The 26,897-nt window shown below is 37.7% G+C and overlaps 1 protein-coding gene across 3 annotated transcripts in view; it reads right to left on the bottom strand.

The window, feature by feature from the left end:
• Positions 1–26,897, bottom strand: part of Rbp6 (RNA-binding protein 6) — a 1,467,626-nt gene that overhangs the window by 695,763 nt on the left and 744,966 nt on the right. For all 3 annotated transcript variants that reach the window (XM_081770618.1, XM_081770619.1, XM_081770620.1), the window contains exon 6: positions 26,011–26,103. In XM_081770618.1, coding sequence (XP_081626744.1) covers positions 26,011–26,103 — 93 coding nt within the window. The remainder of the gene's footprint in view (positions 1–26,010; positions 26,104–26,897) is intronic.

Raw genomic sequence — 26,897 nt, 5'->3', positions numbered from 1 at the left:
CCACTTGCTTCATTCCACCATTTCACTCATTTCTCATTATCACCGCCTCCTTTAGCCTAACCGCCATGACCGTGGGATGTAAAACTTAAGGATTTTATTTCATTTAATTTCACTTACACTGATGGTACATTACATGTCACCAGAGTTGCCGGTTCGTGCGCAGTGTTGCCAGTCTCATTACTTTATTTACACATCCTGTATTTCTACCACTTCCGGTTGGTATAGTGGCGTAATAACGGAGACAATCTTTCTTCGAATACTAAATGCATTTCCTCTGATACCCGTGTCAACAGACGAACGGACATAGCCATCCTGTATGATTTATAGTATTTGTGCATAGCGGGATACGGACAAAATCTCACGGCCGAAACATTGCCGCCCAAAATCTCGCCGGGCCAAAACCTCGCCGCCCAAAACCTCGCGTGGCCAAAACCTCGCCGCCCAAAATCTCGCCGGGCCAAAACCTTGAAACCCAAAACATCGCGTGGCCAAAACCTCGCCGCCAAAACCTCGTGGGTCCTGAGATCAGGCCAATGCTCAAGAATTATCCAAACTTCAACACTCCCTTACGAGAAGCATTTTGCAACATTCCTTCTTATGGTACAAGGAGAAGATTTGTACCAAAACGTAAAGGTTCTATGCTTAGTATTTTTTTCGATTTGGAGAACGGCAAAATTCATTCAAGGCCTTCCATTCCATTCCTCCTTAGGGCATGCATTTTGCGAAATATTGTCTTATCTGGAGCTTGTGCCCTTGTGGAGCAAGAAGATTTATACAAAATGTCGAGTTTCAAAACCTAATAAGTTTTGTAAATCTGGCGATAGAACATTGTACATTGAAGAAATCGTCGTGAAGAGGTTTTATCCTGACATTTCTTCCCAGGCGACACTACGTCTCGCTTAATTTAGAGCAGGCGAGATTCTGTGTTGCGAGATCATTACAACGAGGTTTTGGTCAGGCGAGATTTTGGGTATGGCGATATTTTGGGGTGCGAGGTTTTGGCAAGGCGAGGTTTTGGCCCGGCGAGATTTTGGCCCTTGAGGTTTTTGGTGGCGAGGTTTTGGCCAGGCGAGGTTTTGGCCCCGCGAGATTTTGGCCCGCGACGTTTTGGGCGGCGAGGTTTTGGCCAGGCGAGGTTTCGGCCCGGCGAGATTTTGGGCCGCGAGGTTTTGGGAGGCGAGGTTTTGACCAGGCGAGGTTTTGGTCCGCGAGGTTGTAGCCGCGAGGTTCTGGCCGCGAGGTTTTGTACCCAAACCGTGCATAGCATTAGTTTAGAAATTTAAAATATACAAAAAAAGGAACGTTTTAATCAGAGCCGTATTAGGAAGAAGAGAATGTTGTTGATGAAACCATTAAACTGGATTGTTTGCAGGGAGGGGGCATATCATGAGAATATGTGGGAGGGCTGCGTCGGACCATCAGAGAGTGTACTCTTTTGATGTTTCTATATGTGCGAGAAGCAACAGCTATAACAAGGACTCCTAACGTTACTTGTCTTGTATCCCTAAACACTCGTAATTCCTAAAAACGAAACAAAATTACAGCAAACCAGGGAGAGAAACAGCAAACCAGGGGGGGAAAAACAAGTAAAACGCTGACAAAAATAACACAAATAAAGCACAACACAGAGGAGTGAGATGGGAACAGCTTCCCCTCCCCCAGTTTCTTCTGTAATCCCAAAGATTCGTTCAGAACACTGTTGAATATAAAACCGAGAAGAAAGAAGGATGATAAAAATAAGAAGAAAAAAATGCCATCCATTTCAATGGCCACAGAAATAGCAAGGTGGCTCATAAACTTACGACGCCCACTATTTCGTCTTATATCTTCAAAAGGCGTTATTCGTTTTTTTTCTTTAACGTGTTTCTATTTTTTTCAGCAAAAAGGAACTCAGTAGATGGCAGCACAGAGGCACATAGCTCATTTGCATCAGAATAATACTCTTGGGTTGCGTACTCTGATGACACAATGTTGCAAACTAGGGAATACTTTGAAGACAGACATTTCTTGCAAAAAAACTTACTTAGCACAATGTTTAGACAAGCATACGATGTAATTTAAGCACTAAATTCAAAAGAAAAAAAAATCAATTAACGCAGTTGCTACATTAATACATAAATCAATTAACGCAATTAAGCAGTCTTGGTCGTTTAATTCCTTTTGAAGCGTATATCATGAATGACGTTATATATTAATCTTCATTTAAGATGGCACGGACGACCTTGATGTTTAATAAGCTTTTGTGATGTATATTATGGATATAGTTGTTTAATCAACATTTTTTGCCATGTATATTATGGACGCCTTAGTCATTTAATTAACAATTTTTGCCATGTATATTATAATTAGACGAACTTAGTCGTTTAATCAACAATTTTTGCCATGTATATTATGGACGACCTTAGTCGTTTAATCAACAATTTTTGCCATGTATATTATGGACGACCTTAGTCGTTTAATCAACAATTTTTGTCATGTATATTATGGACGACCTTAGTCGTTTAATCAACAATTTTTGCCATGTATATTATAGACGACCTTAGTCGTTTAATCAACAATTTTTGTCATGTATATTATGGACGACCTTAGTCGTTTAATCAACATTTTTTGCCATGTATATTATGGACGCCTTAGTCATTTAATTAACAATTTTTGCCACGTATATTATGGACGACCTTAGTCGTTTAATCAACAATTTTTGCCATGTATATTATAGACGACCTTAGTCGTTTAATCAACAATTTTTGCCATGTATATTATGGACGACCTTAGTCGTTTAATCAACACTTTTTGCCATGCATATTATGGACGACCATAATCGTTTAGTCAGCTTTTGCCCCCCATATTACGGATGACTTAATACCATGAATAACTTTATAGTCATTTAATTTAACTTTTGTACTGCATAATCATTGACGACGTTGATCTTTTAACTAATTTTTGTCTTGCATACCATGAATGGTTTTAGTCGTTATATATTTTTTTTTGTTTAGCATACCACAGACGGCCCTAGCTGCTTAATTAAATCATTTAAGAGATCATATTGGTGTTGATCAATACCTAAGAGGATGGTGAAAATTTTGGTACCAAACAGTAGCCTATGGTCACTGGCCAACTGGCCACCGTTACCCAGATATGGGCCAAAAAGTTCAGATATCGGGAGATTTAAGGAGCCATATCTCGGGAAAGTCATACAGAGATGATATTATGCGAATTTTGAGCATATGTCTTCGTAAAACAACACATTGTAGAACGTTTTAACAGAACTCTAGAAAAAACATGTGGAAAAAATTTAGTACTCAAGGAAATTATAAATGGATAGATATATTACAAGAATTGTTTAATGAGTATAATAATAAAGTAAATAGAACAATTAGTATAAAGCCCGTAGAAGTTAATAAAAAAAATAATTCTTTTTAAGTTCGTTCTGGTAATGCTCTTGGAGTATTCTCAACTGGCTTTTATACTATAAATGGATAGATATATTACAAGAATTGTTTAATGAGTATAATAATAAAGTACGTAGAACAATTGGTATAAAGCCTGTAGAAGTTAATGAGAAAAATTCATTCGTTTTAAGTTCGTTCTGGGAATGTTCTTGGAGCATTCTCAACTGTTTTTTGTACTAAATTATGTATGTATGTGTGAGCAAGTGGTACTGTTACATCTATAAGAGTAACTTCTTGGGCAATTTTATCGACAATAGTAATGTCTGATCTGTTTGCAAAATTCGTTCTGATTTCTCGGCCCCCAGTTTAGTCTGTTTTTGTCGTATTCAAGAACTGGATCTGGCTGATATTTGTAGCATGGTTTGGTATCAGTGATTAGTTCCATATAATGTGATAATAAGTGGTGAATAGTTTTCGCAACTTTGTTGTGAATTTTCAAATAGCCCGTGGGAACTATTAGGTAGTATGAGCCTGTGACATCTTAATCGATTATTATTATTATTATTATTATTATTATTATTATTATTATTATTATTATTATTATTATTATTATTATTATTATTATTATTATTAATATTATTATTATTATTATTATTAGTAGTAGTAGTAGTAGTAGTAGTAGTAATAATAATAATAATAATAATAATAATAATAATAATAATAATAATAATAATAATAATATAAAACCACAATCATGCCTGTTGTTCTGTATGGTTGCGAAACATGGTCACTTATTCTGAAGGAAGAATGTAGATTGAAAGTATTTAAGAACAAATACCTGAGGGGAGCCGCGATGGCTCAGTTGGAGAGCGTTCACCTCTGCTGCATGTGATTCGTGGTTCGATCTCAGCTCGCGCTAAGTGAGCTTTGTGGTGGACAAACATCATGTGCGTGGGTTTTCTTGGGGTTCTCCTGTTTCCTCCCACTATCTTCATTCTACCATTTCCTTCTTTTCTCATCATCACCATCTCCTTTCGCATAGCCGACAAAACCGTGAGATGTAAAACTTAAATATTTCATTTCATTTCAATATCCTGAGTCGAATATTTTTACCCAAGAGAGACGGGAACGAGGAATGGCGGAAACTTCATAACTAGGAATTACATAATTTATACTGTTCACCAAACATTGTTAGGGTAATCAAGTCTAGGAGGCTCAGGTGTGCAGCTCATGTAGCTAGGATGGAAGAAAGTAGGAACGGTTTCAAAGTCTTAACTAGAATTCCAATCGGAAAACGACCATTAGGAAGACCTAGACGCAGATGGGAGGACAATATTACGATGGATCTCGCAGAAATAGGAATACAAAGTAGAAACTGAATCCAGTTGGCTAAGGATAGAAGTCAATGGAGAGCTTTTTGTAAACGCGGCATTGAACGTCTAGGTTCCATAGGCCATAGAGTTAGTTAGTTAGTTAGTAGTAATAGTAGTAGTAGTAGTAGAAATGAAATGAAATGAAATCTTTGAGTTTTACGTCCAACGGTTATGCCAGCTAGACTAAAGGAGATGGTGATGATAAGAAATTGAGGAAATGGTGAAATGAAGAAAATGGGAGAACCTCGAGAAAACCCATACGCACGGTGTTTCTCTACCACAAAGTTCACTTGACGCGACCTGGGAATCGAACCAAGAATCCCATGTACGAGAGAGGTGATCGTTCTTCCACTGAGCCACCGCGGCCGTAGAATAGTAGTAATAGTAGTAGTAGTAGTAGTAGAAATAAAGTAATCGTAATCTCTGGCAAGTCACTTACCAAGAAAAACATATGTATATTCTACATATACCGCAGGAACTTCACGTTGTGATTTCAATTTAAACACTTACTGGCAATTTTTTTCGGCAGTAAAAACAAATTCTGAAACTGATATATTCAGTCTTGACTTGCGTAACAAATTGAATCAAAAAAAAAATTCAGTGATCCCGTATCATTAACCTTATGTATACTTAGTTAACTTGGTTGCTACGAAACACAGGCAACTTTGCATTGTCCAATACTCAGTGTCGAATTTCCTTTAGCCATTATACAACCCAAGCAAAAACGCTCATGGCTCAGTGAAAGCTAGAACACAGAACATAACCAAAGGACTCAACGCTTTGATGTAATCAACTGTGTCTTGGTAAAATTATAAAGCAGAACCATGTGCCTTTCGCGTGTAACAAGTCCTACGTTCGGAATCTTGTAGCGCTCTACTAAAGCTAGTCAAAGTCACCCTGTTCAACCTGTACGAAAAAATACTCTATTACAGAAGACGTAAGATACACTTTACATAAAATACTCAAGCCCTGAAGTCATTTTTCATTTTTAGTATGATGAACACATTTCTAGTGATATCCTTCGTCACATTTGATGCATTATATCCCCTCCTTTTCACAAATTGAAAAAAAAGAAAAGGAAGTAACAACTTCTACCCTACTTTTTCAACAATTGAGAATAAAAACGACAAAATCATTTTCTTTTCTCTTAGCTTTTCCCTTTTTCTCTCTGTTTCCGGTTGCAAGGACAAGAAAAACGAAAAGATGTTGGTCTGGAGATTTTAACAAAAGAAAGCAAAGAAGAGGAAAGTAAAGGAAAGTTTTCAGGCTTATCGAATGTCGCATAAAAGTGATCCTCCGGAGATGGCTTTTCCATTAAAACAAATGACTATCTGAAAATCTTCGCTAGTTTTAGCGACACTGAAGTTACGTTACTTTACTTGTCCTCTCCGACAAAACTTTTTTTTCTTCTTCCTCTCTTTTCTCAATCTTCTATCTCTCTCTTTCTTTCTGTCCTACACACAACTAAAGCCACTTCTTCATTTGTTCCTTGGTGTGATCCCTTGTCACAGAGTTGCCACCTCATATATCAAAAATTAAAAATATGTTTGCAGTAAAAAGTTTTGGTAATTCGTTGAGGTGAGTTATAAGTATAACATGCCTTACTGTTAGGAGGAATGAAACAACAAAAAACAGTACACACAATTTGTTACTTAACAAAGTATATTTTTCATATACAGTACACAAATGCATAATTAATATATTCTAACAGAATAAAAGTTAACAAGTCCATCATATTGGCAACAAACAATTGTAATGTACAGTAGGGAAACGGTACACGGGTTTATCAATAATATGTTTTAATACAAAATCTTTATACAGTTTATATATTAAATTACAAATAAGTAATATATCTGATGATTCTTTCTCTATAAGTTGGACCTTCTGTTCAGAGCAGCGCGGAGGTCTTGTGATTTGTTGGTTAGGAGCCTCTTGCCCATAGCAGCGCAGAGATGGGTTAATATCTCCTGCCCATTGCACCGTGGAGATTGATAAGGAACCTCTCGCCCGTAGCAGCACAGAGGTGGGTTAGTATTTCTTGCCCATTGCAGCGCGGAGATTGGTAAGAAACCTCTTTTGCCGCCCATAGCAGCACAGAGGTAAGGTTAGGGAGTCTCGTCCACTCAGAGCAGCTTGGAGAGAAATGTAGGAATTTTTTAGTTTGAGACTGATGTCGTCTGTCTATTCGCGCGCTCTTTTATAGCCAGTTTGGAGGCAGTGCCTATGGAGGGGTCCTCTTCGTAACTCTTCGTGTCCTCGTATTTCTTCGGAGATAGCATCCGTCGCCTGCTTGGTGGTTCTTGTGTTGAAGCATGTGGTGTTGTTTTTAAATATGAGGGGATATTGCAATATACTTTCCAGCCTCATAAAAATCTGTTTTCCCGCTTTTCTCAAAAGCTACGCATGAGAATTTGGCTTCAAGTGTGTCATTTTGTTCAGATTGGCCTATCAATCTAGACTGAAATGTGTCTTATCTTTAGGCAATAATATAGTTACATAAAATTTTAAGTTCATCATAATTTTTGCATATGCCATATTATAGTCATCGCGCTAGTGTCTAATAAAAAGTTATGACCGCGCGTAGCGTAGTCACTAAAACTCTCGTTTTTGGTGCGAGCGGTCCCAGATTCGATTCCCGGTGGGAACACTCGGTCGAAAAAAAATTGATATTTTTTCAGGCCTGGCATCCTCAGTGGGGGGTTTTCCTGGGTTTTCCACATTCACACCAGTCAAATGTTGGAATAAAAGCGAATATACAGGTCCCAGACCGTTTCCTTTCTTCCCTTTCTCCTAGTGTAATCGCTGAGAAACGTCATCTCTCATACGTGAAGGGCTAACATGCCCATAGATACCGAAAGCTCAGAAATCTAATTCCTAATCCTAATCTAATAAAAAGCTTGACTAGTGTATGCTAAAGTATAATTTTTATCTTAATTGGTAGTGTGCTTATAGCATAGCATTAGTTTTGGGCTCGAAATCTACAAGATGAGCACAAAATCGCTTCCTCAAAACAAGTTACGAAAAGAAAAAACAAAAGTGAGCTATTAGTGAGCGTTTTATTTTCACTAAAACTGGCACTACTGTGTTTCTTAGTGTGGCTAGGACTGGTAACCATGTTTTCGTATGTGTTTTGCTTAAGAGTTACTTGCTGAGTGAAGTTGTGAAAAGTAGTACTATAGGTGTAGAGATAAACCGCAAATTAACACAAAAACAATGTGTTTTCGTGCTACAAGCTTGGCAGGAACAAATCAAAAACACAAATGTGGTAACAGCAGACTTCAGAAGAATCTTTCCAGGTGTGAAGCCATCATCACGTCAAGCCATGAGAAATCTGAACCAACGATTCGAGGTTAAGAGTCTCTATCACTGCGAAATTAAAATACCGCTTATTTTACAGTAATTTTGTGATATGTTCAAATAGATAAAAGATAATCGAAAAGTGGATCAAGACCTCCCTAGACGATGTTATTTTGCATGAGGTACCGTTATCACTAATCACCTAGTAGCTTTTCGTTTGCTGTTATTTAGAAACGCGAAAATAAATGCCGATTTTCTAAATGGCTGGAAATCGAAAGCAGATAAATGAGTCGTGATAACGGTATCTCACGCAAAATAATACTGTCTAGGGAGATCTTGTTCCACTTTTCGATTATCTTTTATCTATTTGAAGATATCACATAATTACTGTAAAATTAGCGGTATTTTAATTTCGCAGTGATGCGGCCTCTTAAATGTTCTGTATATGATCTATCACGAAATGTACGAAATGAAGGAAACACCAAACTTGTCGCTCAGAGTTGTGTATCTAGCCGGAAGCAGTTTACCAGAAGGTGTGCATGTGGCCTGAGAATGACATATATCTCTTGTTACATATTAAGGGATCTGAAGATGAAACCTTACCGGCCGAAATTTCTCCATGCTTTACATGAGTATGATCCGAACCGGTGTGTTGACTTCTGTGAGTGGTTTCTCATTCGAAACAAAGCTGACAGATTTCTGAAAACCAATTTTGTGAACAGATGAGACCTCTTTCCAGATAAACGGTCGCGTAGATGATTGTGTGGATTATTGGAGAGATACCAATCCGAACGAAATTTTGACAGAAGAGTTAAACGTTCCTTGGTGTCACTGTTTGGGATAGTATTTGGAGTGGCGGTATCATAAGACTATTCTTTCTCTTTTAAGGAACTGTTACCAGTGAGTTGCAGAAACCTGTTATTCCAAAACTTAAAAACAATCTGTTACGAAACCGTTACGGCACCACGATGGAGCACTACCTCATCATCCTCTTCGGTAAGATATTTCTCATACCAACATTTCGATGAATTGATTGGTCGTCTGGTACGACAGATTGGAACACCTTGTTCAGATGGCTCACACTATGCGACTTCTCCATGTGGAGTATTGTCAAAGAAGAGGTATTCACTGGTCAACAGCAGGTTTTAGATCACTTTTAAACAGCTAACCGAACAATCGTTTGAGAGATTGGGTGCCAATCCTCGGTTGAATCATGATATTAGCAAATCAGTGCTGAACAAATATACCTTTGCGCATTGAACATTGTGGGAGAGAGTTTGAACAGCATTTATAAGTACGAGGGTGATTCGGAAAGTAATGCCTCCAAGGTGATACTTTTGTGTTTGACAAATAGCACTGATACAGGTATCTATGGAAAGCTTGCAATGTCAGCTACAAATGGTGGCATCATTTTTCAACATAGTCGCCATTACGGGTAACACACGTGCGCCAACATGAAACAAGGTTTTTCATGCCGTCAGCGAAGAATTGTGGTGGTTGCAGACGACACCATTGCCGAATTGCTCCTACCACTTCCACGTCACAACTGTAGCGTTGGCCCTTAAGATGATCCTTAAGTTTGGAGAAGAACCAAAAGTATCAGGGCGCAAGATCCGGACTATAGGCAGGATGAGACAGGATGTCAATAACACTTTGCCAGCAGATGGGATAACTTTGAAGTTTTTGGCGGAGGAGATAATGTGTGGCGGTACTCCGTCGACTGACGCTTCGTTACCGGGTCGTAATAGTGTAATCACGACTCGTCGCTGCGATGAAAGTTCCTACACGTCGCGTCACGTCGCGAGAACTCGTGAAGCTTGTCCTAGATTTACCAATTTAACCACTGAATAGAACGCGAGAGTGTGTCCCGGTCGTCAACCCCACCCTCTAAAATTTTGTGAGTGCCGTCTCTCGTGCTGTACGGAAAACATCTCTTGACGGAGCAGTGTTGTCGAACTGCCGCTAAGTTCCGTTTTGTTGTTATTCTTGTTCTCATTATTTTTGCTATTATTTTACATTTTTGCTATTATTATTGTTACAGTTTAATTCGAATAATAATTAGTATTCCTTTTACAGTTTTTTTTTTCTTTTTTAAAGAGCTTGTTTCTTTCGCTTGTTTGCCACCCTAAGTTCGGCAACGTTGTTTGCGCAATCCTATTGTTTCACTTTTTCTCACGCGTGCGTTTGGAAGGCAGCTCTACGAATCGTACCGAATTCTTCTGAATCATGACACGTGAGAGAAAGCAGTTCTATGATTCGTGTAAAGCCCAGGCTTCACGAGTCGTTGCAGCCACTATTGCCGCAAACCTTCCGCAGTCAGAAATTCAATGACAGCCCGCTGTTTCAACCAGACGTCATTACTGAATGTCGTGGATTGCTCCATTACTCTCGAACGAAATAGGGGCTATAGCCCCCCTCCTTGACGTTCAATTATACACTGGATAAAATCCTGCCTTACACTAGATAAAGCGGCAAACTATGATTTAGCCTCTCCTTTCATCATACCCTGGATCCGCCACTGAGTGCATTAATGACAAATAGTTCAGAATGTTTACAGTACTATTGGCCAAGTAGTGGGTTTGGAGTAGTGGTGGACACAAAAACTGGTTTTTCGGTTTCCTCCAAAAACCGATTCGGTTTTCATCGAAACCGGTTACCAGTTTTCTCCAAAACCGGTTCCGGTTTTTCCAAAATTTGTTTTATTTCTGACCAGAATAGTGTTTCGTTGTTCTCCGGAAACTGAATCTGTTTCCACAGATATAGTTAATTTTGTGTTTTCCAAAGGTTTTCACCGAAACCAGTTTCGGTGAAAAAACCGAACCGGTTTCGGTAAAACCGAACCGGCTTTTATAGAGAAAACCGAAACTGGTTTCGGTAAAAAAACGAACCGCTTTTGGATAAAACCGAAATGTCAGTTTTTCGGGTTTCGGCTATTCTAGAAACCGGTTTCCGCTTTTTTTATAAAAATCGGTTTTGCCCATTCCTAGTTTGGAGACATTACTTTCTGCATCAGCCTCGTACAATAAAGGTTTTGTACTTTTATTCTATTTCTTCACACATATTAGGTAAAACGACTTTGTCTTCACCCCTGTATACTTGAGAATTTATACTCACTCGCATTAAATTTTGATCGGCTCACTGAGATTTATAGATTAATATGTACGTATATCTCATATTTAAACATATTTCTCTCCATTAAACGTTAGAATATTTTAGAATTTAATGTTACAACAAGAGGTTGATATATTGTAATATTCCGTTGAAAGTATTGCTAAACTGCATAAACCAATACCATTGTAATATTCCGTTTAAAGTATGGCTAAACTGCATAAACCAATACCATTGGAATATTCCGTTTAAAGTATGGCTAAACTGCATAAACCAATACCATTGTAATATTCCGTTTAAAGTATGGCTAAACTGCATAAACCAATACCATTGTAATATTCCGTTTAAAGTATGGCTAAACTGCATAAACCAATACCATTGTAATATTCCGTTTAAAGTATGGCTAAACTGCATAAACCAATACCATTGTAATATTCCGTTTAAAGTATGGCTAAACTGCATAAAGCAATACCAGTTGATATCCTCATTCACTTTGTAGATAAAATCATTAAAAGCAGAAGTTATCTGCAAAATGGAGAGAATTCAATAATAATTCACTTTCAACCAGTTACTTCGCAAATATTTTCCTTCGGCACATAACACATTCATCCATCTGTATTCACACTTGATTGATTTGACCTAATAATAATACAGATTGCATCTTTCTGTTTCCTTTCTCTCTTTGTATGATTTACTGCTTAGCACAAAGGCATGAAAAGAGCGCTCTGTTCACGATCCAATGCCAGTGCGAAGAGCACACAGCAATTCTCCAAGAGCAGCTGCAACGACCGAAAGAGCACAAGGCATGGAGGGGAAAAAGAGAGACAGAGAGAGGCATGCAAATGAAAAAAAAACGACTCCCAACCACCCTCCCGCCCACTGCCAGAGACCTGGTCCCGTGAACCGAAAAGAGGGCATTCAACATAATCGCATTACTTACTTGGAGACGACAATGAGGCCCCGAGTTTCCACACGAAATCAACTCTCTCTCTCTCTCTCTCTCCTGCTTTCAAGCTAGTTTCATCCATCCACACACACACACACAAACACACATACTAAAGCACATGAACAATTCTTTTTAATACAACAGAAACTTCTGCTTCTGTTAGCCCTCAAACGACACACACACACACACACACACATACGCACACACTCGTATACTATATGTAGATGTTCACTCTCCAAAAATTCACTAACAAACACAAAATAAAAAATACCAGAGTAAGGTTCATTCGCATCCTGGAGAACTCATGTGTGACAGACTAAGTAAAGTAAGCCGCTACAATTCCTTTACCCCAGTAGCCATAAAAAAATAGTAAATTGTAATCAACTTTTTTCGGGGGGGGGGATGGAGGGACGAAACTTCGCAAAACAACAACAGTTTGCCTATTGGACGATAAATAGGTGAAATGATTTGTGGTTGGTTGATTGTTCCATAGTTCGCTCCTTTTTTAAGCACCGATGCTCAGGGCCGTGCCGTAAGGGGGGGCGAGCGGGGCGACGGCCCCGGGCGCCGAAGTAAAGGCGGTGAAAAATTCGGGACAAAAAAGTATAAAAAGATAGGAAAAATTGCTTGGAATATAGGTATAAGGGTACCGTCGTATACTCTCGCCCCGGGCGCTGATTTTCCACGGCACGGCCCTGCCGATGCTACAATATATGAGACAACCTACAACTTGACGAGAAACATGAACAACATAGTTATCTATTGGGTATCCAACCCAGTTCTTGCGCGCAAAGATGGTAACCATTTAAAACCGTTTAAAGACTCCATTATCAGGAGATTATCTGGCAAAAAAAAAAAAAAATACCTATATTTTTTTATTGCTTGTTTGAATTGTCTGAATATAGAAGAGCACATAATAAAAATACCTCTTCATAAATCTTTCCCAGTGCGCAGAAAAAAGAAGCTAAAAAAACGTAAATTTTTATCTCGAGTTATCTCGGGGCTACAAGAAGAAAATATAGGAACGTATAGGTATAGGTGAAATATTCGTGCAAGGACGATATTTATTGCTAAATGATATAAATAATTTGTTGTGTAATACTTAATAAAATAACGTTTCAAATTTCCTACTTGGTATCATGATTTTTTATCTCGAGTATTCTCGATACAGAGTGATACAAAGAACAACTACATAAAATTCAACACAGATACGCTAACGGCGCTGCAGTGCAAAGCCAATAGACATCTGTTGGGCAAAATAAGTACTTCGAACACTAATAAACCCGTCTAGCCCTATAGCCCTTCTTTTGAGATAAGTGCAAGGGAATAAGAAAGTTACAAACGCAACGAGATAACTCGGGGAAAAAACTACATTTAAAAAAAATACGAGATAACTCGGGACATGTCCTTAAGGGGTTAACCAAAATAATTGTATAATTTAATGGGTTGTATAATTTAATTGAATAATATAATAGAAAATATTTGTTTATATGGTAGATACATTCATCACATTCCACTGTAGTGAGTCTGAGGTTGGTCCATTCGTCTATTGACTACAGTGGATCTGAGGTTGGTGGATATATTTATCCTATTGACTTCCACTGTTGTGGATACTTCATTATACTGACTTCCACTGTCTTGGATCTGAGGTTGGTGGATGTATTTATCATATTGAATGGCACTGTAATGGATATGAGATTGCTAAATATATTCATTATATAAACTTTCAATGTAGTGGATATTAGTTTGTATGATACATTCATAATATGGGCCTAAACTCGTTTCAATATTAACTGATCCTGGATTGTATACAAGATGGAAGAATGCATCAGTCGATTAAGACACTTCTACACCAGATGGAAGGAAGCGTCAGTCTGCTGCGACCATTCTATACCAGATGGAAGGATACGTAAGTCTATTAGGGTCCTTCTATACCAGATGGAAGAATTCGTCAGTCTGCCGCGACCATTCTATACCAGATGGAAGGATACGTAAGTCTATTAGGGCCCTTCTATACCAGATGGAAGAATTCGTCAGTATGTTAGTACCATTCTATACCAGATGGAACGATAAGTCAGTAACTTAGGACCCTTCTATACCAGACGACTTATTTTTAGGACGATTAATCGCTTTTTTTTTTTTTTTAAAAAAAAAACGCTTTCGTTACAGCTATCCCGGATAAACTCTTACCGTTTTCGCTGTGTGGCAATCAACGTTGAAACCGGAAATGATCAATTTCTACCAATTTTCGTTCGAATAGTGAGTTAACGAAATATGTAAAAATCTATTGTTGGGACGATGAATTCATTTCAGAAACGAATTCAAGCATGAATTCATTCATGTCGGTTTGTCTTTGCTCTTTGGAGATCTATATTGAAACTGGAATCCTGTTTTTAGTAGAGGGATGCCGGTGAACATAGTATCGAGCTCCCACGTGGCTATGTGGACCTTTCCCGTTTCGTTAAATGGTTATCAACATTATGAATAAAGAGTTAATCTATGATATGAAACGTATTCTTGGGACGCTGGAACTGATTCCAACAACCGCTTGTCGATAACTCTTACCGTTTCGTTCAGTAGTGATCAACGTTGTTAATAGGGAGTTAACCTATAAGATGGAGCGTATTCTTGGGACACTGAATCGATTCCAAAAACCGCTTGTCGCTAACTCGTACAGGAACGGTCAATGGTGATGAACGCTGTAAATAGTAAGTGAACCTATGAAATGGAAGGTATTGTTGGGACATTGAATCGATTCCAAAAATCGCTGTTCCGTTCAATGGTGATCAACGTTGTGAATAGAAGGTTAAGAGGCCCCATCACTGCGAAATTAAAATACCGGTAATTTTACAGTAATTATGTGGTATCTTCAAATAGATAAAAGATAATCGAAAAGTGGAACAAGACCTCCCTAGACAATATTATTTTACATGAGATAACGTTATCATGACTCACTTATCTGCTTTTGATTTCCATCCATTTAGAAAATCGGCATTTATTTTCGCGTTTCTAAATAACTGCAAACGGAAAGGTACTAGGTAACTCGTGATAACGGTACCTCATGCAAAATAACATTGTCTAGGGAGGTCTTGTCCCGCTTTTCGATTATCTTATATCTATTTGAAGATATCACATAATTACTGTAAAATTAGTAGTATTTTAATTTCGCAGTGATAGGGACTCTTAAACTATGAAATGGAACGCATTGTTGTGACACTGAATTCGACTCAGAAATAGAAATGTTTATTCCTGTAGTTTACTGTTTTTATTCTCATACTCGTCGACAGACGGACAGATGGACATTCTAGAAGGTTCATCTCATACTTTTGCATAGCATAGTGTGGAAACCTAAAATTAAAAAAAAAAAAAAACTCATCTTCCTTTCTGTTTTTCTTAATTCCTTTCTCAGTAAAGAGAGGGCTTAAATGATACGCATTGTCTTCAGGGTCACCCCCTCCTTTGGCTTGTAGGTCAATGGAGGTAGCTCCCATCAGATGCAGGGACTTAATGAGCCCCTGCTAGAGCCTCCTGCTGACATTAATGACTTTCAGCCTAATGATGCTGGTGGGGCACCTCCCGTAGCAAACTGTCTTCCCTTAGTTCCGGAAACTCATGTGTGTGTGTGTGTGTGTGAATGTCTAGGAAGTTTGTGTGTATAGTCATAGAGTATGCGTAATGCACACACACACACACACAACACACGTACATACATTATGAACTCCTAGTAGGGTAGACCTTACAAAACATCCTTCTTTTTCATTTCTTTCTTGTTTTTTTTTACCTCTTTTTTTCACTACAGAGTTGCAATCTTCAAACTTCATCGTGCATTTTCTTTTTCTTAAATAATTACTACCATTTCAATTTTCTTCCAGAGACTTGCTAAAAATCACACAAATCCCAAATTAAGGACGAAATTAAAGAAAGAGAGAAAAAGGGACGTACCAGATTTTCATTTCATAACGTCTTCCAAAACTTTTCTTTCTTTCTATTTTTTTTTAAATTCTTGATTTTATTTGAAGTCACTGTAAGTTTTTTTTTTTTCAATTTAGAAAAATTAATTTTTAAAAGCCAAATGCTACAGTAATTTATAATACAGTACGTACTGTAAAGTTCTGCTAAGCACGTAGGAATCGCTTTCTGCCATTACCAATTATATTGCAAAATTTCCTCATATTTGGGGGGGGGCGCGGTGGCTGAGTGGTAGAGCGTTCACCTCCGGTGCTTGGGGTCCCTGGTTCGATCCCAGCTCGCGAAGTGTGGACTTTGTGGTGGACAAACACCGTGCTCGTGGGTTTTCTCGGGTTTCTCCCGTTTCCTTCCACTTTCTTCATTCCACCATTTCACTCATTTCTCATTATCATCGTCTCCTTTAGCCTAACCGGCATAACCGTAGGACGTAAAAACTTAAAGATTTCGTTTCATTTTCAATTTCCTCATATAAACAGTATGACACAGTTTCACTATAAAAGTACAAAATTATCTAATAACTAGATGACCCAAAGCCCAGACAGCCTACGGAAGGATCCCACAGAGTTCTACATAACCTTCTTCTTCTTGTTGTTCTCCTCAACCATAGGTTGGTTGGCAACATGGAAATTTTAAAACTTTTTCTCTCGCTTGAGAGTGCTGTTTTATACTCTGATAAGGTCTATTCTTCGTAACTGAGTCTAAATATTCTATGCTTGGTCTTCCTCTTCCTGGTTTTCTTTCTGCCTTTCCTTCTATCAGCACGGCGATCCAATCAGAGTGCCGAATTAAAAGGCCAAGTATGTTGTTTATTCTTCTTCTTCTTACCCATTGCAACTTGAAGAGATACGTAGGTAGGAGGTAATCAGTTGATAAGTGACGTCTTCTGCCTCGAGGTGTCCGCTTTTATAACCAGTTTTGGAGACCGAGCCTGTAGAGGGGTTGAAGGGGTACTCTTCGTATATTTTCGTGTTCTCTCGGAGAAGGAATCCGTTGGCTGCTTGCTAGTTAGTGCTTGTGTCGAAGTACGTAGTGCGTTTTACTTACATGAGAGGATATTGCAGTGTTCAAAACCGTTCTCTGCTTCAACACTTATTCTTACCTTCAACCGAATATTCGGTCCCTTCCTTAATAACACGATTTCTTCTCAAAAATTTCCTATTCAGTTTCTTTTATTTTATAAGACATCTCCAGTATTAATGTTCTCCACTGGTCAGATACATTTTACTTTAACGTAAGTCATGAGTTAATTACCCAGCTATCATCATCATAGGTATTCTGATATTATTGGCAGATAACTTGCTGCAACTGAGAAGCTTCCATGCTCCACGGTCTAGCGCTGACCTCTTCGACTTCACGTACGATTTCTCTGTTTTGATATCGCTCATTAATTAGTCTCCTTCGTCCTCTCCTTCTCTTTCATGTCACCATACCCTCTAGCACGTCTCTCATGACACAGTTCTTTCTTATCCAATGTCCCAACCAGTTTCTCTTCTTCTTAATAACACCTAAAATTATTCTTTTCTCCTCCACCATTTCTAACACCTCCTCATTTGTTTTCCGCTCGGCCCAACTAATAGTTTCCATTCTTCTTCACACCCACATTTCGAAAGCTTCCTGTCGTTTTTTCACTCTTTTTGCGCAATGTCCATGTTTCTGACCCATACAGTACAATACTCCACACAAAGCATTTTATAAGTCTTTTACTCAACTGTTTATTCAAGGTTACACACAATAGTCTTTTCTTTCTCCTAAATAATTCTTTCGCCATTCCTATCCTTGCGTTTATTTCACGTTCACACTTCATATCACCACTAATAATACTACCCAAGGTATCCAAAACTGTTCTATTTTCTCCGCCCTTACTTCGATATTTGATACCGATCCCTTCGTTCCAATCACAGTTACAATGATCGACATACAAATAAATGTATTTTATGATATACCCTGAAGAAATACTAGTTCAGCAATCTAAGACTGAGTGCAAGAATCTTTCTTTTCATTACGATTTACTGGAAATTGAAATTGAATAGCTGAATTCAATTTTAGTGTGTAACTAATTGAAACCATTACAATTACAGAGGTTTGCTTTATATTAAGAGCATTTCTTTAAATCTTCAAGCTTGGAAACGTACTTTTTTTAAAATAATAATAATAATAATAATAATAATAATAATAATAATAATAATAATAATAATAATAATAATAATACAATTTTCCAGACAAATTTTAGTGATTTTTTTCCAGTATTACAGTTGGCAATATTTGCAGCTGCTCCGTAATTTCCGCAGCAGGACTATGTCCGCGTGTAGTCCTTCTATGAACAGAAGAAAGGAGGTTCTGACGTATTTACGCACACAAGGCTCGGAGAAACGTCCTTAATTGCACCACACAGCAGGTTCTCTGTCCAATCGTTTACAAATTGACGTTTTCACTGACATTATCAACGCATAGAAAAAACAAGACAACCAAACTCATACAAGGAGAAGAAAGGAAGAAAATTAACTCTAACAATCTACTTGCTAACTCCACGTGCGAAGGGACAAATCCACTCAAACTACTCTAAACCTATTTATAAAATCAATATCACTGTTATTTCTCTTAAATAAACGTCACAATATCTCAGAAAAATAATAAATGTAAAATATAATGAGATCAAAGATATTGGACAGTGTGTATACTGCAAGATATGCAAGTCAATACATATAACTATGATGGGTTGCATATTCATCAGGATAACACTTCGTCAATATTTTTATTTCCCTAAAACATTTCGGTTATACTTTAATGACAACATTAGCATATACACGCAGAGAGAAAAAGCACACAAACTCACACGGGAGACAAGAAAGTAACAAAATGACGGGTAACAAACTTCTTTCTTAAACTACGTACAATGACAGAAATATTTTAAGTCTACATATAAACTTTATTCAAATTCTTACTATAAAAATTAACCTTTCAGTTATTTTTGTTATTTTGCTTAAAATAACATTACAGTGTCTCAGGAACAGACAAAACATGTTCCACAAAATGTATCCTACAAGGTACTCAAACAACAAAACAGAATTGTATGATGGATTGCGCATGCATAAGGATATTTTGCCAATAACTTTATTTCCGTATAATGTTTCGGTTATATTTAGCTGACATTATCAACGCAAACACAGAGAACATTTGGGAGGTTACTTGAATTAAGGGATGATGCACATTAATCTACGAAGCCAAAATGTTCTAGTCATGAGTTCCGCATATCACCCAACTAAAAGCCCTATCTGGTTGGCTTTACCCTTTGTAATATTTTTGAATTTAGCCCAAACAGTGTGAGTTACTTTAGTGATACGCGTTTTTACTTCGCAACTGCACTGTTAAAAATACTTCTTTAAGTTTCAGAAACCGTTTCTCATCCATGCACTGAGATTATCTTTTCTTAGAAATAATATTTAGCAATTCTCATTCGTAAGGAGAACAACAGTATAGTGTCTCCTTGCGATTTTATACAACTTTTTCGTCTATTTTTCTTCATTTATTATTAATGAGGATTCTCATTTCTAGCTAAAGATGTGCTCGGAGTACAAGATGTGCTCGGAGTACGGTTTCTCAAATTTAAGAAAGCATTTTAAACAGTGTGGAAGCTGGAACCAGTGTTTCTTCCAGACATGTTTTTGGAGGGCACTGCTTTCCCGGAGCTCTGAGAGTGCCCCCCACCCCGAGGAGACCAAAATAATACATCTATAATATAATAATAAATAGAATAGTACCATCAGTGTCCCCCCGGAATACTAAGTGTGCCCTCCCGGAACATTTTTTTGAAATAAACTCTGGTTGGAACGGAGAAGTAGATAGAGAATTAGAAATCATTGCTATACTACGTTACTACGTGTATAAGAACTGTTGCCATCAGTAGCGTATACAGGAATTTATTTCGGGGGGTCCAAACTCAATATGAGGGTATTTTATATTAAAATTCCTAAAATTGCCCCTAAAATAAGGCTAAATTTACACAAAAGTTTAAATTTCGGTGGGGTTAGGACCCCCTGGACACCCCCCTGCGTACGCCCCTGGTTGCCATTATGGTTTTATCACTTGCCAAGAGTGCATCGACAAGAAAGGGGCTCACCGGGTCCAAACCATCCAAAAACTTCCTAGCTCAACATATATTTATACACTTTCTCAAGAGTTTTCACTTGTTTAACAGGCAAAATGATAGATGTAGCATGAAAATTTGATCTTGCACTTTATCTGCACTCTTTCTCTTATAAAAATTATCTAGTTCTATCATTTTTTTTCGAAAAATATAGGTGGAAGTATTTTACAATTACTTATCGTCTTTTCGAATACAGAATAGTACCCGTTCAATACTAGATAGACGTAGTGGCTTATAGTATAGGACCCATCCCAACAAAAGTTTCTGGGTGCACGCCTGAGACTTGAAGACACCAATTACTATTTCTCGGAAAGAGTGTGTTCCTTACAGTATCAAGAAGCAATGTCCTTTAAGGTTAGTATAAAGGGACAAGTTTTACCGATAGATTTCACTACAGTCCGTCTCTCTCTCTCAACGTATTTTTTATCTTTCACGAAAATTCACGATTTCTCTTACAAATTTTAACTTAGAGATTTCAAATTCTTAGAAAAGGAACTTGATAACCTATCGAAGACAACAAACCGTGCCGAATTTTTATTTAATATTTTCTTCGTTGTTAAAATGGCTTAATTGTTGAAATGCATATCCAAACCTTTAACAATATAACTCTTTCAACAATGAAGAAAACTCTAAATAAGAAATCGGCACGGATTGTTGCCTTCGATATTTTATGAACTTCCTCCTCCAAAAATTTGAAGTCTCTAGGTTGAAATTTGTAAGAGAAATTGTAAATTTTCGAGAAGCGTAAAAAATACATGAGAGAGATACGAAGACTGTAGTGACATCTATTAGCAAAACTTGTCCTTTTACACCAACCTTAAGAAGGTTATATAAGAGATCAATAATGACAAATATTCCAGAATATTATTAGAGTTTTAATATTATCATTTTAACATTCGTTTGTTCCTTCATGCTACTCAAAATTTACATTTACGCGGTGTGTGCCTAATATGGTTTCTACCTGTAACAGGGGAAGTACCTTTATTGTTTTCTACTAGTATAATTTAGTTATGGAGACAGCGGTAGCACAGTTACAGAACGTTCACTTCTGGTGTATAGGGACCCTGGTTCGATCCCAGCTCGTGCCAAGTGAGCTTTGTGGTGGAACAAACACCGTGTGCATGGGTCTTCTCGGGGTTCTTCCGTTTCTCCCTATTTTCTTCATTCCACTATTTCTTTCATTTCTCATCATCAACGTATTCTTTAGCCTAGCCGGCACAATCGTGGGACGTAAAACTTAAAGATTTCATTTTTCATTTTGTGTTATATCCGATTCTTGTTATTATTGGGTCTTCATTCGTATTCATTCTTTTGTACTCTTTAAAAAATGCAATTGAACCCTTATACTTTATTTTAGGTAGAGATAGCTCATATGTTTAGATATACTGTATTATAAAACAAAACAAGAATTAAAAGAATAGACTGTTTTCGGGATAAACATCCATACACAGGGCCGGATCCAGGATTTTCTGAGGGGGGTGCACAAATTACAGCCAGTACATTTGAATTACATTTGAGTTTTTAAATGCCTTGAAGTATCTGTGGTGTGAATGAAGAGTTGCCCTGAAAATGCTAAGTATCTGATCTCGATGAATCCTTTCCCTTCAACCTTCAGAAAATCGACTTAAAATTATTGATTTCTCAAAACTCACAGCTAGTTTCTCACTTTAAATAGTGTATATTTACAACGAACGAGGGTTCACGTGCACCTTTGCACTCCCCTAAATCCGTCCCTGTCCATACAATATTTCCAATTCATCAATAAAGTATGTAAAATGTTGATATTCCCACTTGACAAGTTCCACACACCTTTTGCTTCAAAAAGCCCGCAGGCAAAACCGAGCCCCTCCATTCCCTATATGACTTTCTTTTTCTCTCACTTTATCCCCCTCCTTTAGAAATATTTCCGCAAGGTACGAAATACGCGCTTGTCGTATCCAAGCAACGTGGCGGCCGATAGAAACCCAATCTGTCATTAACGAGTTATTTCCTTGTTATATACGGTGAAAAATCATCATCATCCCCATCATCACAGGCTTGTGCAGAAGCACTCTCATCTTCCCAATACAAACCACCATTACTACACCCTTCTTTCCCCTCCGCCCACTTTCGGACTTTTCTCACCCTCCTTATCCCCTCTTTTTAGTCCGTAAACTCCAGTCTTAATGGTGAAAATGGACTGATTATTGCAGCAATTCCTTTGAGTATTTCGCTATATTCTCTCCTGTAACACTGCTTTCTTCGCTAATATAGCAAATATATATATAGATTTCCCACGTACAATTTCTGTTACCCCATAATCTCATTTGCCCCATCCTACCCTACTTCATTTTGCAGTGTGTGCGTACACTCACAGACGCACAAACACATCAATTCCCATTTAGCAAGTAAGCGCTGGAGAGAAATAGAAACACACACAAAAAAATTACATATATATATATATATATATATATATATATATATATATATATATATATATATATATATATATATATATATATATATATATTGGAGTTCTCATCTCAGAACGCTCCCAAAATTAATTCTTGAAGTATTACGCAATAAAATACTTAACTTTCACGCTCTCCTAAACATGAGTACCGTTTTGAAAACGTTTTCTTTTTTTAGGTGTTTTTTTTTTAAAAAAAAAAAACTTCGTAAACGAGTTTTAATACCTTGTCTTTCAATAATGCAACTAATAAAAAAGCATTTCATCATTAGATGGCGAAGAAGTAGCTACTAGTAAACTGCAAAATGAATGGAAAAAAACATGTACGCGCCATGCTATAATTTTGCTCGTTCTGCTGGTTTTTACTTCTTCAACAACAGAATGAGGCGCGTTCTCAAAGACGTAATTATTCTATCGCCTTCTGTTCTAAAATGCTAAAGTGTCGCTATCTAAATGTGGAAAACTCACAATGTTCATTAAAAACGTTTAGTCTTTAAGAGAGAACCAGAAACGATATTTAGAGCCATCTAAAACGCGGTTGTTAAAAACACCTCTTAAGAAAAAGAAGGGACGAAAAACAAAAAAACAAAAAAAGAAAAAAAAAGGCATTTCTTCTAAGACGTCAATACTGTCTGCGAAATTTAAAACGTACTCAAATTTACAATGTTTCCAATTTTAAACTGTAGATGTCGCAGTGCTCTTAATGAAGTTGACTTTAAAAAAAAGTCGTTTTATATTGTTCCTTCCTTCGTTTCAGTTTAAAACCATAAATTCGCAACGGTTTATTTACCCAACTACTTCTCCCATTAATTATCCATTTTATTGCAGGGATTATTCTTGCCCCAACAGAAAATACTCCTAACCAAACTCTCGTGCTGCACTTAATATTTTTTTAAAACTTTTTTTTAATATGTGTATATACGGTACATGACTAAATTTAAATAACTGTATGTAAGTATTATTCTTGCGAACTAACGGAACAAGAAGAGACAACTGATTAAGATTTTGAATTAAAAAAAAAAGATACGCTTCCAGGCAAGCGCACCGATTTCTCTGTAAATTTGGCGGAGGTGGGGGAGACATTCAGATGCAGAAGACATATATGAGGATTTTAAGACAAATTGCATTCAAATCATGCCAAATATTGTATATTCATAAATACAATTAGGGGGGCCAATATGAGCTTTGGGGGGACCCAAGCCTCTCGACCCCTCCCAGAATCGGCGCCCTTGCTTCCAGGTGCCGCCAATGGACCAAGTTGCCGTCATTGGACCGCATAATACTTAGGTCTTCGTTTACAGCTGTTGTTCGCATATGAAGCAAAATGCCAATAGCACAATATATACATGTATATACACACATGAACGTGAAAATTATACATAAGCTCATTTCATATTTCTAAAAATAAATATTGTAAGGATCCCCACCTTTCAATGTGAGCACAAGTTATTCAAGCAACACGTGCTACTGTTTATAAGAATTAGTAAAGCAGACGATACACATAAAACCAGGAAGCCAGCACAAAGATAACCGAGGAGGAACGACCTGCCCAGAAATGACCTATAAAAATGGACCCGAAGAGGACATTAAGTATCAATTGGCCACTGATCACCTGGTCCTGTCACGGTCGCCATGGACGAAGGAGTACTATCTTGCCTAACATCTCTGGAGGCTACCATGAGCGAAGGGGATTCCCAACCACAACCCGAAGCTCTGGACGTTGCCATGAGCTAAAAGGGAGTTACCAAAAATATTCCGTATCCTGAAGTCGCTGCAAGACGCCCTGGAGTCTGCTACCAGCTAAAGAGTTCCCGTATAAAACATTTCCTTCCTTCACCTCACTGGTCATAAAGAAAGGTTTAAGATATTCACTTTATAGATATAAATATTATTTTGTAATATTTTTATAAAAGAAATTAGGTGAAGGGCTAGAATTCCGGACTGTCGTTATCTCTATCCACATAAATATTACAATATATATAATGGTATATACGAGTCATTAATACTAACCTGCCAATCGTTGAAATTTACAGTTTCTTTCATAATTTGCTGCCCTCATTTTCTCAATCTGCACTCTCATACATTATGGAAACGAGTTCTAATAAAGATATCGCACTGGAGATGACTATTCATGTACATCAATATATTTTAGTTCATAGGAGCAGCTGTTTCCTTCCTTCTTACAGACTGGTCGAGACAATGCTAGAAACAACTAGTGTAATAGTATTCAAAACATTGGGAGTTATTTTGACCACACTGGGAACTAATGTCAAATAGCCGTACCAATCATCATGATTTCGCCTAATGCTATGGGAAAAAAAACTGCTGGCATTTCATCCAGGACTCTCTTTTGTCTGACTACTCCATTTGAGCCCGAGTGACTCTTCTAGTTACCCATCTACTGCCTACATAGCTCCAATTCAGAACTGGCCAACATGTCGACTGTCAAACAGTGAGATGTAGATCGTGGTGGGCTCTCATACTGTTTCCATTTTTTTTTTTTTTTTTTTACGATTCCTTCTAGCGGGGTAGTGAAAAGATAAGTAAAGGACCAGTAATTAGTGAAATGAAAAATAGGCCACAAACCTAAAAAGGTTGGCCACTCCTGGTCTAAATTCACTTTTGAATTAAACGGCATGATAAACATCTTGGCATTTCAAGGCGGCGCTCCAAGTTTCCTTTAAACTGCTAGCAAATGAAAGGTCAGCGGTATTGCCACGTTTATTTGTACACATTCACGTCTATCCTCTGCCACCTGATCGCTCTGTAGTTCGTCTGATAAGCCATAGCCACGCCCCTTTACGACTTGGTAACGTCGCGTCAGAGCTTGCGTTTTATTCGTTTAACTGAAATGCCAAGATGTTTGTTACAGGCTTTAAATCCTCTATATTTGGGAAAATGAAAGTATTTAGGCAGAGGTAGATTTTAAGAAATAATAATAATAATAATAATAATAATAATAATAATAATAATAATAATAATAATAATAATAATAATAATAATAATAATAATAATAATAATAATAACAAAACTCAACTCTTGGAACAACAGAACTTTGGGGGCCAGATACTATATTAGCCTGGTTGTGGCATTTAAGTCTTTGGGGTGATCTGTGGTCAGCACATGGCTTTCTAGACCGGAATTTACCAGTTCTTTCTTTCAAGTAGCTCCCCGATTGTCTTCACGCCACAAGGCCAACACCATCTAGTAGGAACGAAAAATCAATCTATCCTCTGACCAAACCCGGCACTGCTTGACTTCGCTGATCTCACGCGAAGCAGTATTCCAATTGTCAACAATAATAACAATAGTAATATCGTAATAATACTACTTACCGGGCCGAACTGCTCGAAGTAGTTTTTGACGTCTTCTAGCGTTGTTGGAGCGGATAGCCCTCCTACGAAAATCTTCTTCGTTCGGGTTACCATCTGCAAAAGGAAAACAAAAGAAAATGAACATTAATAATTTTCTTTCACTTCTTTTAAAAAAATAGAATTCTCTAAAATATGCGCGACAATAACGTATTTTCACCAAAACTTATTTTATTTTTCTATGGCTGCTTTTATTGTTTATATTAACGAAAAGCTTTAATTTCTATGTGCGGTTGCATACCCGTCAGGAGCTGACTCTTCCCCTCCTTCTATCTCCCTTTCCAAAAATCTACTTTTCCTAAATATTTTGGCATTACTGACATATGACTGAGAGGATTTACATATGTTAAGCCGACCAAAATCAGTGATGGTCAACTGATAACATTTTCTACAATTTGCATGATTAAAACAGAAATACAAAGCATCTATTGAAACAGGGGCGGATCCAGGGGGCGATCGCCCCTCCCAGAAGAAAAACGAAATGAAATTTTTGAGTTTTACGTCCCACGGTTATGCCGGTTAGGCTAAAGGAGACGGTGATGATGAGAGATGAATGAAATGGTGGAATGAAGAAAGTGGGAGGAAACGGGAGAACCCCGAGAAAACCCACGCATACGGTGTTTGTCCACCACAAAGTTCACTTGGCGGGAGCAGGGTTTGAACCCGGGACCCCAAGCACCAGAGGTGTCCGCTTTACCACTGAGACACCGCGGCCCCAATCCCCTCCCAGAAGAGGAAACTTTCCTATTTTATATATAAATAAAACTCATCCCAGAGTTTGGAGCCCTTAAAAGTAGCTCTAAGTAGCACTATTACAACCCCCTGCCCCCCCCCCGAAAAGTCCGTCCTGG

The sequence above is a fragment of the Thermobia domestica genome, chromosome 9, assembly GCF_964235325.1.
Source record: "Thermobia domestica chromosome 9, izTheDome1.hap1.1, whole genome shotgun sequence".
Taxonomy (NCBI): domain Eukaryota; kingdom Metazoa; phylum Arthropoda; class Insecta; order Zygentoma; family Lepismatidae; genus Thermobia; species Thermobia domestica.
The sequence above is the reverse complement of the archived record's forward strand: the minus strand, read 5'-3'. Positions and strand labels throughout refer to the sequence as shown.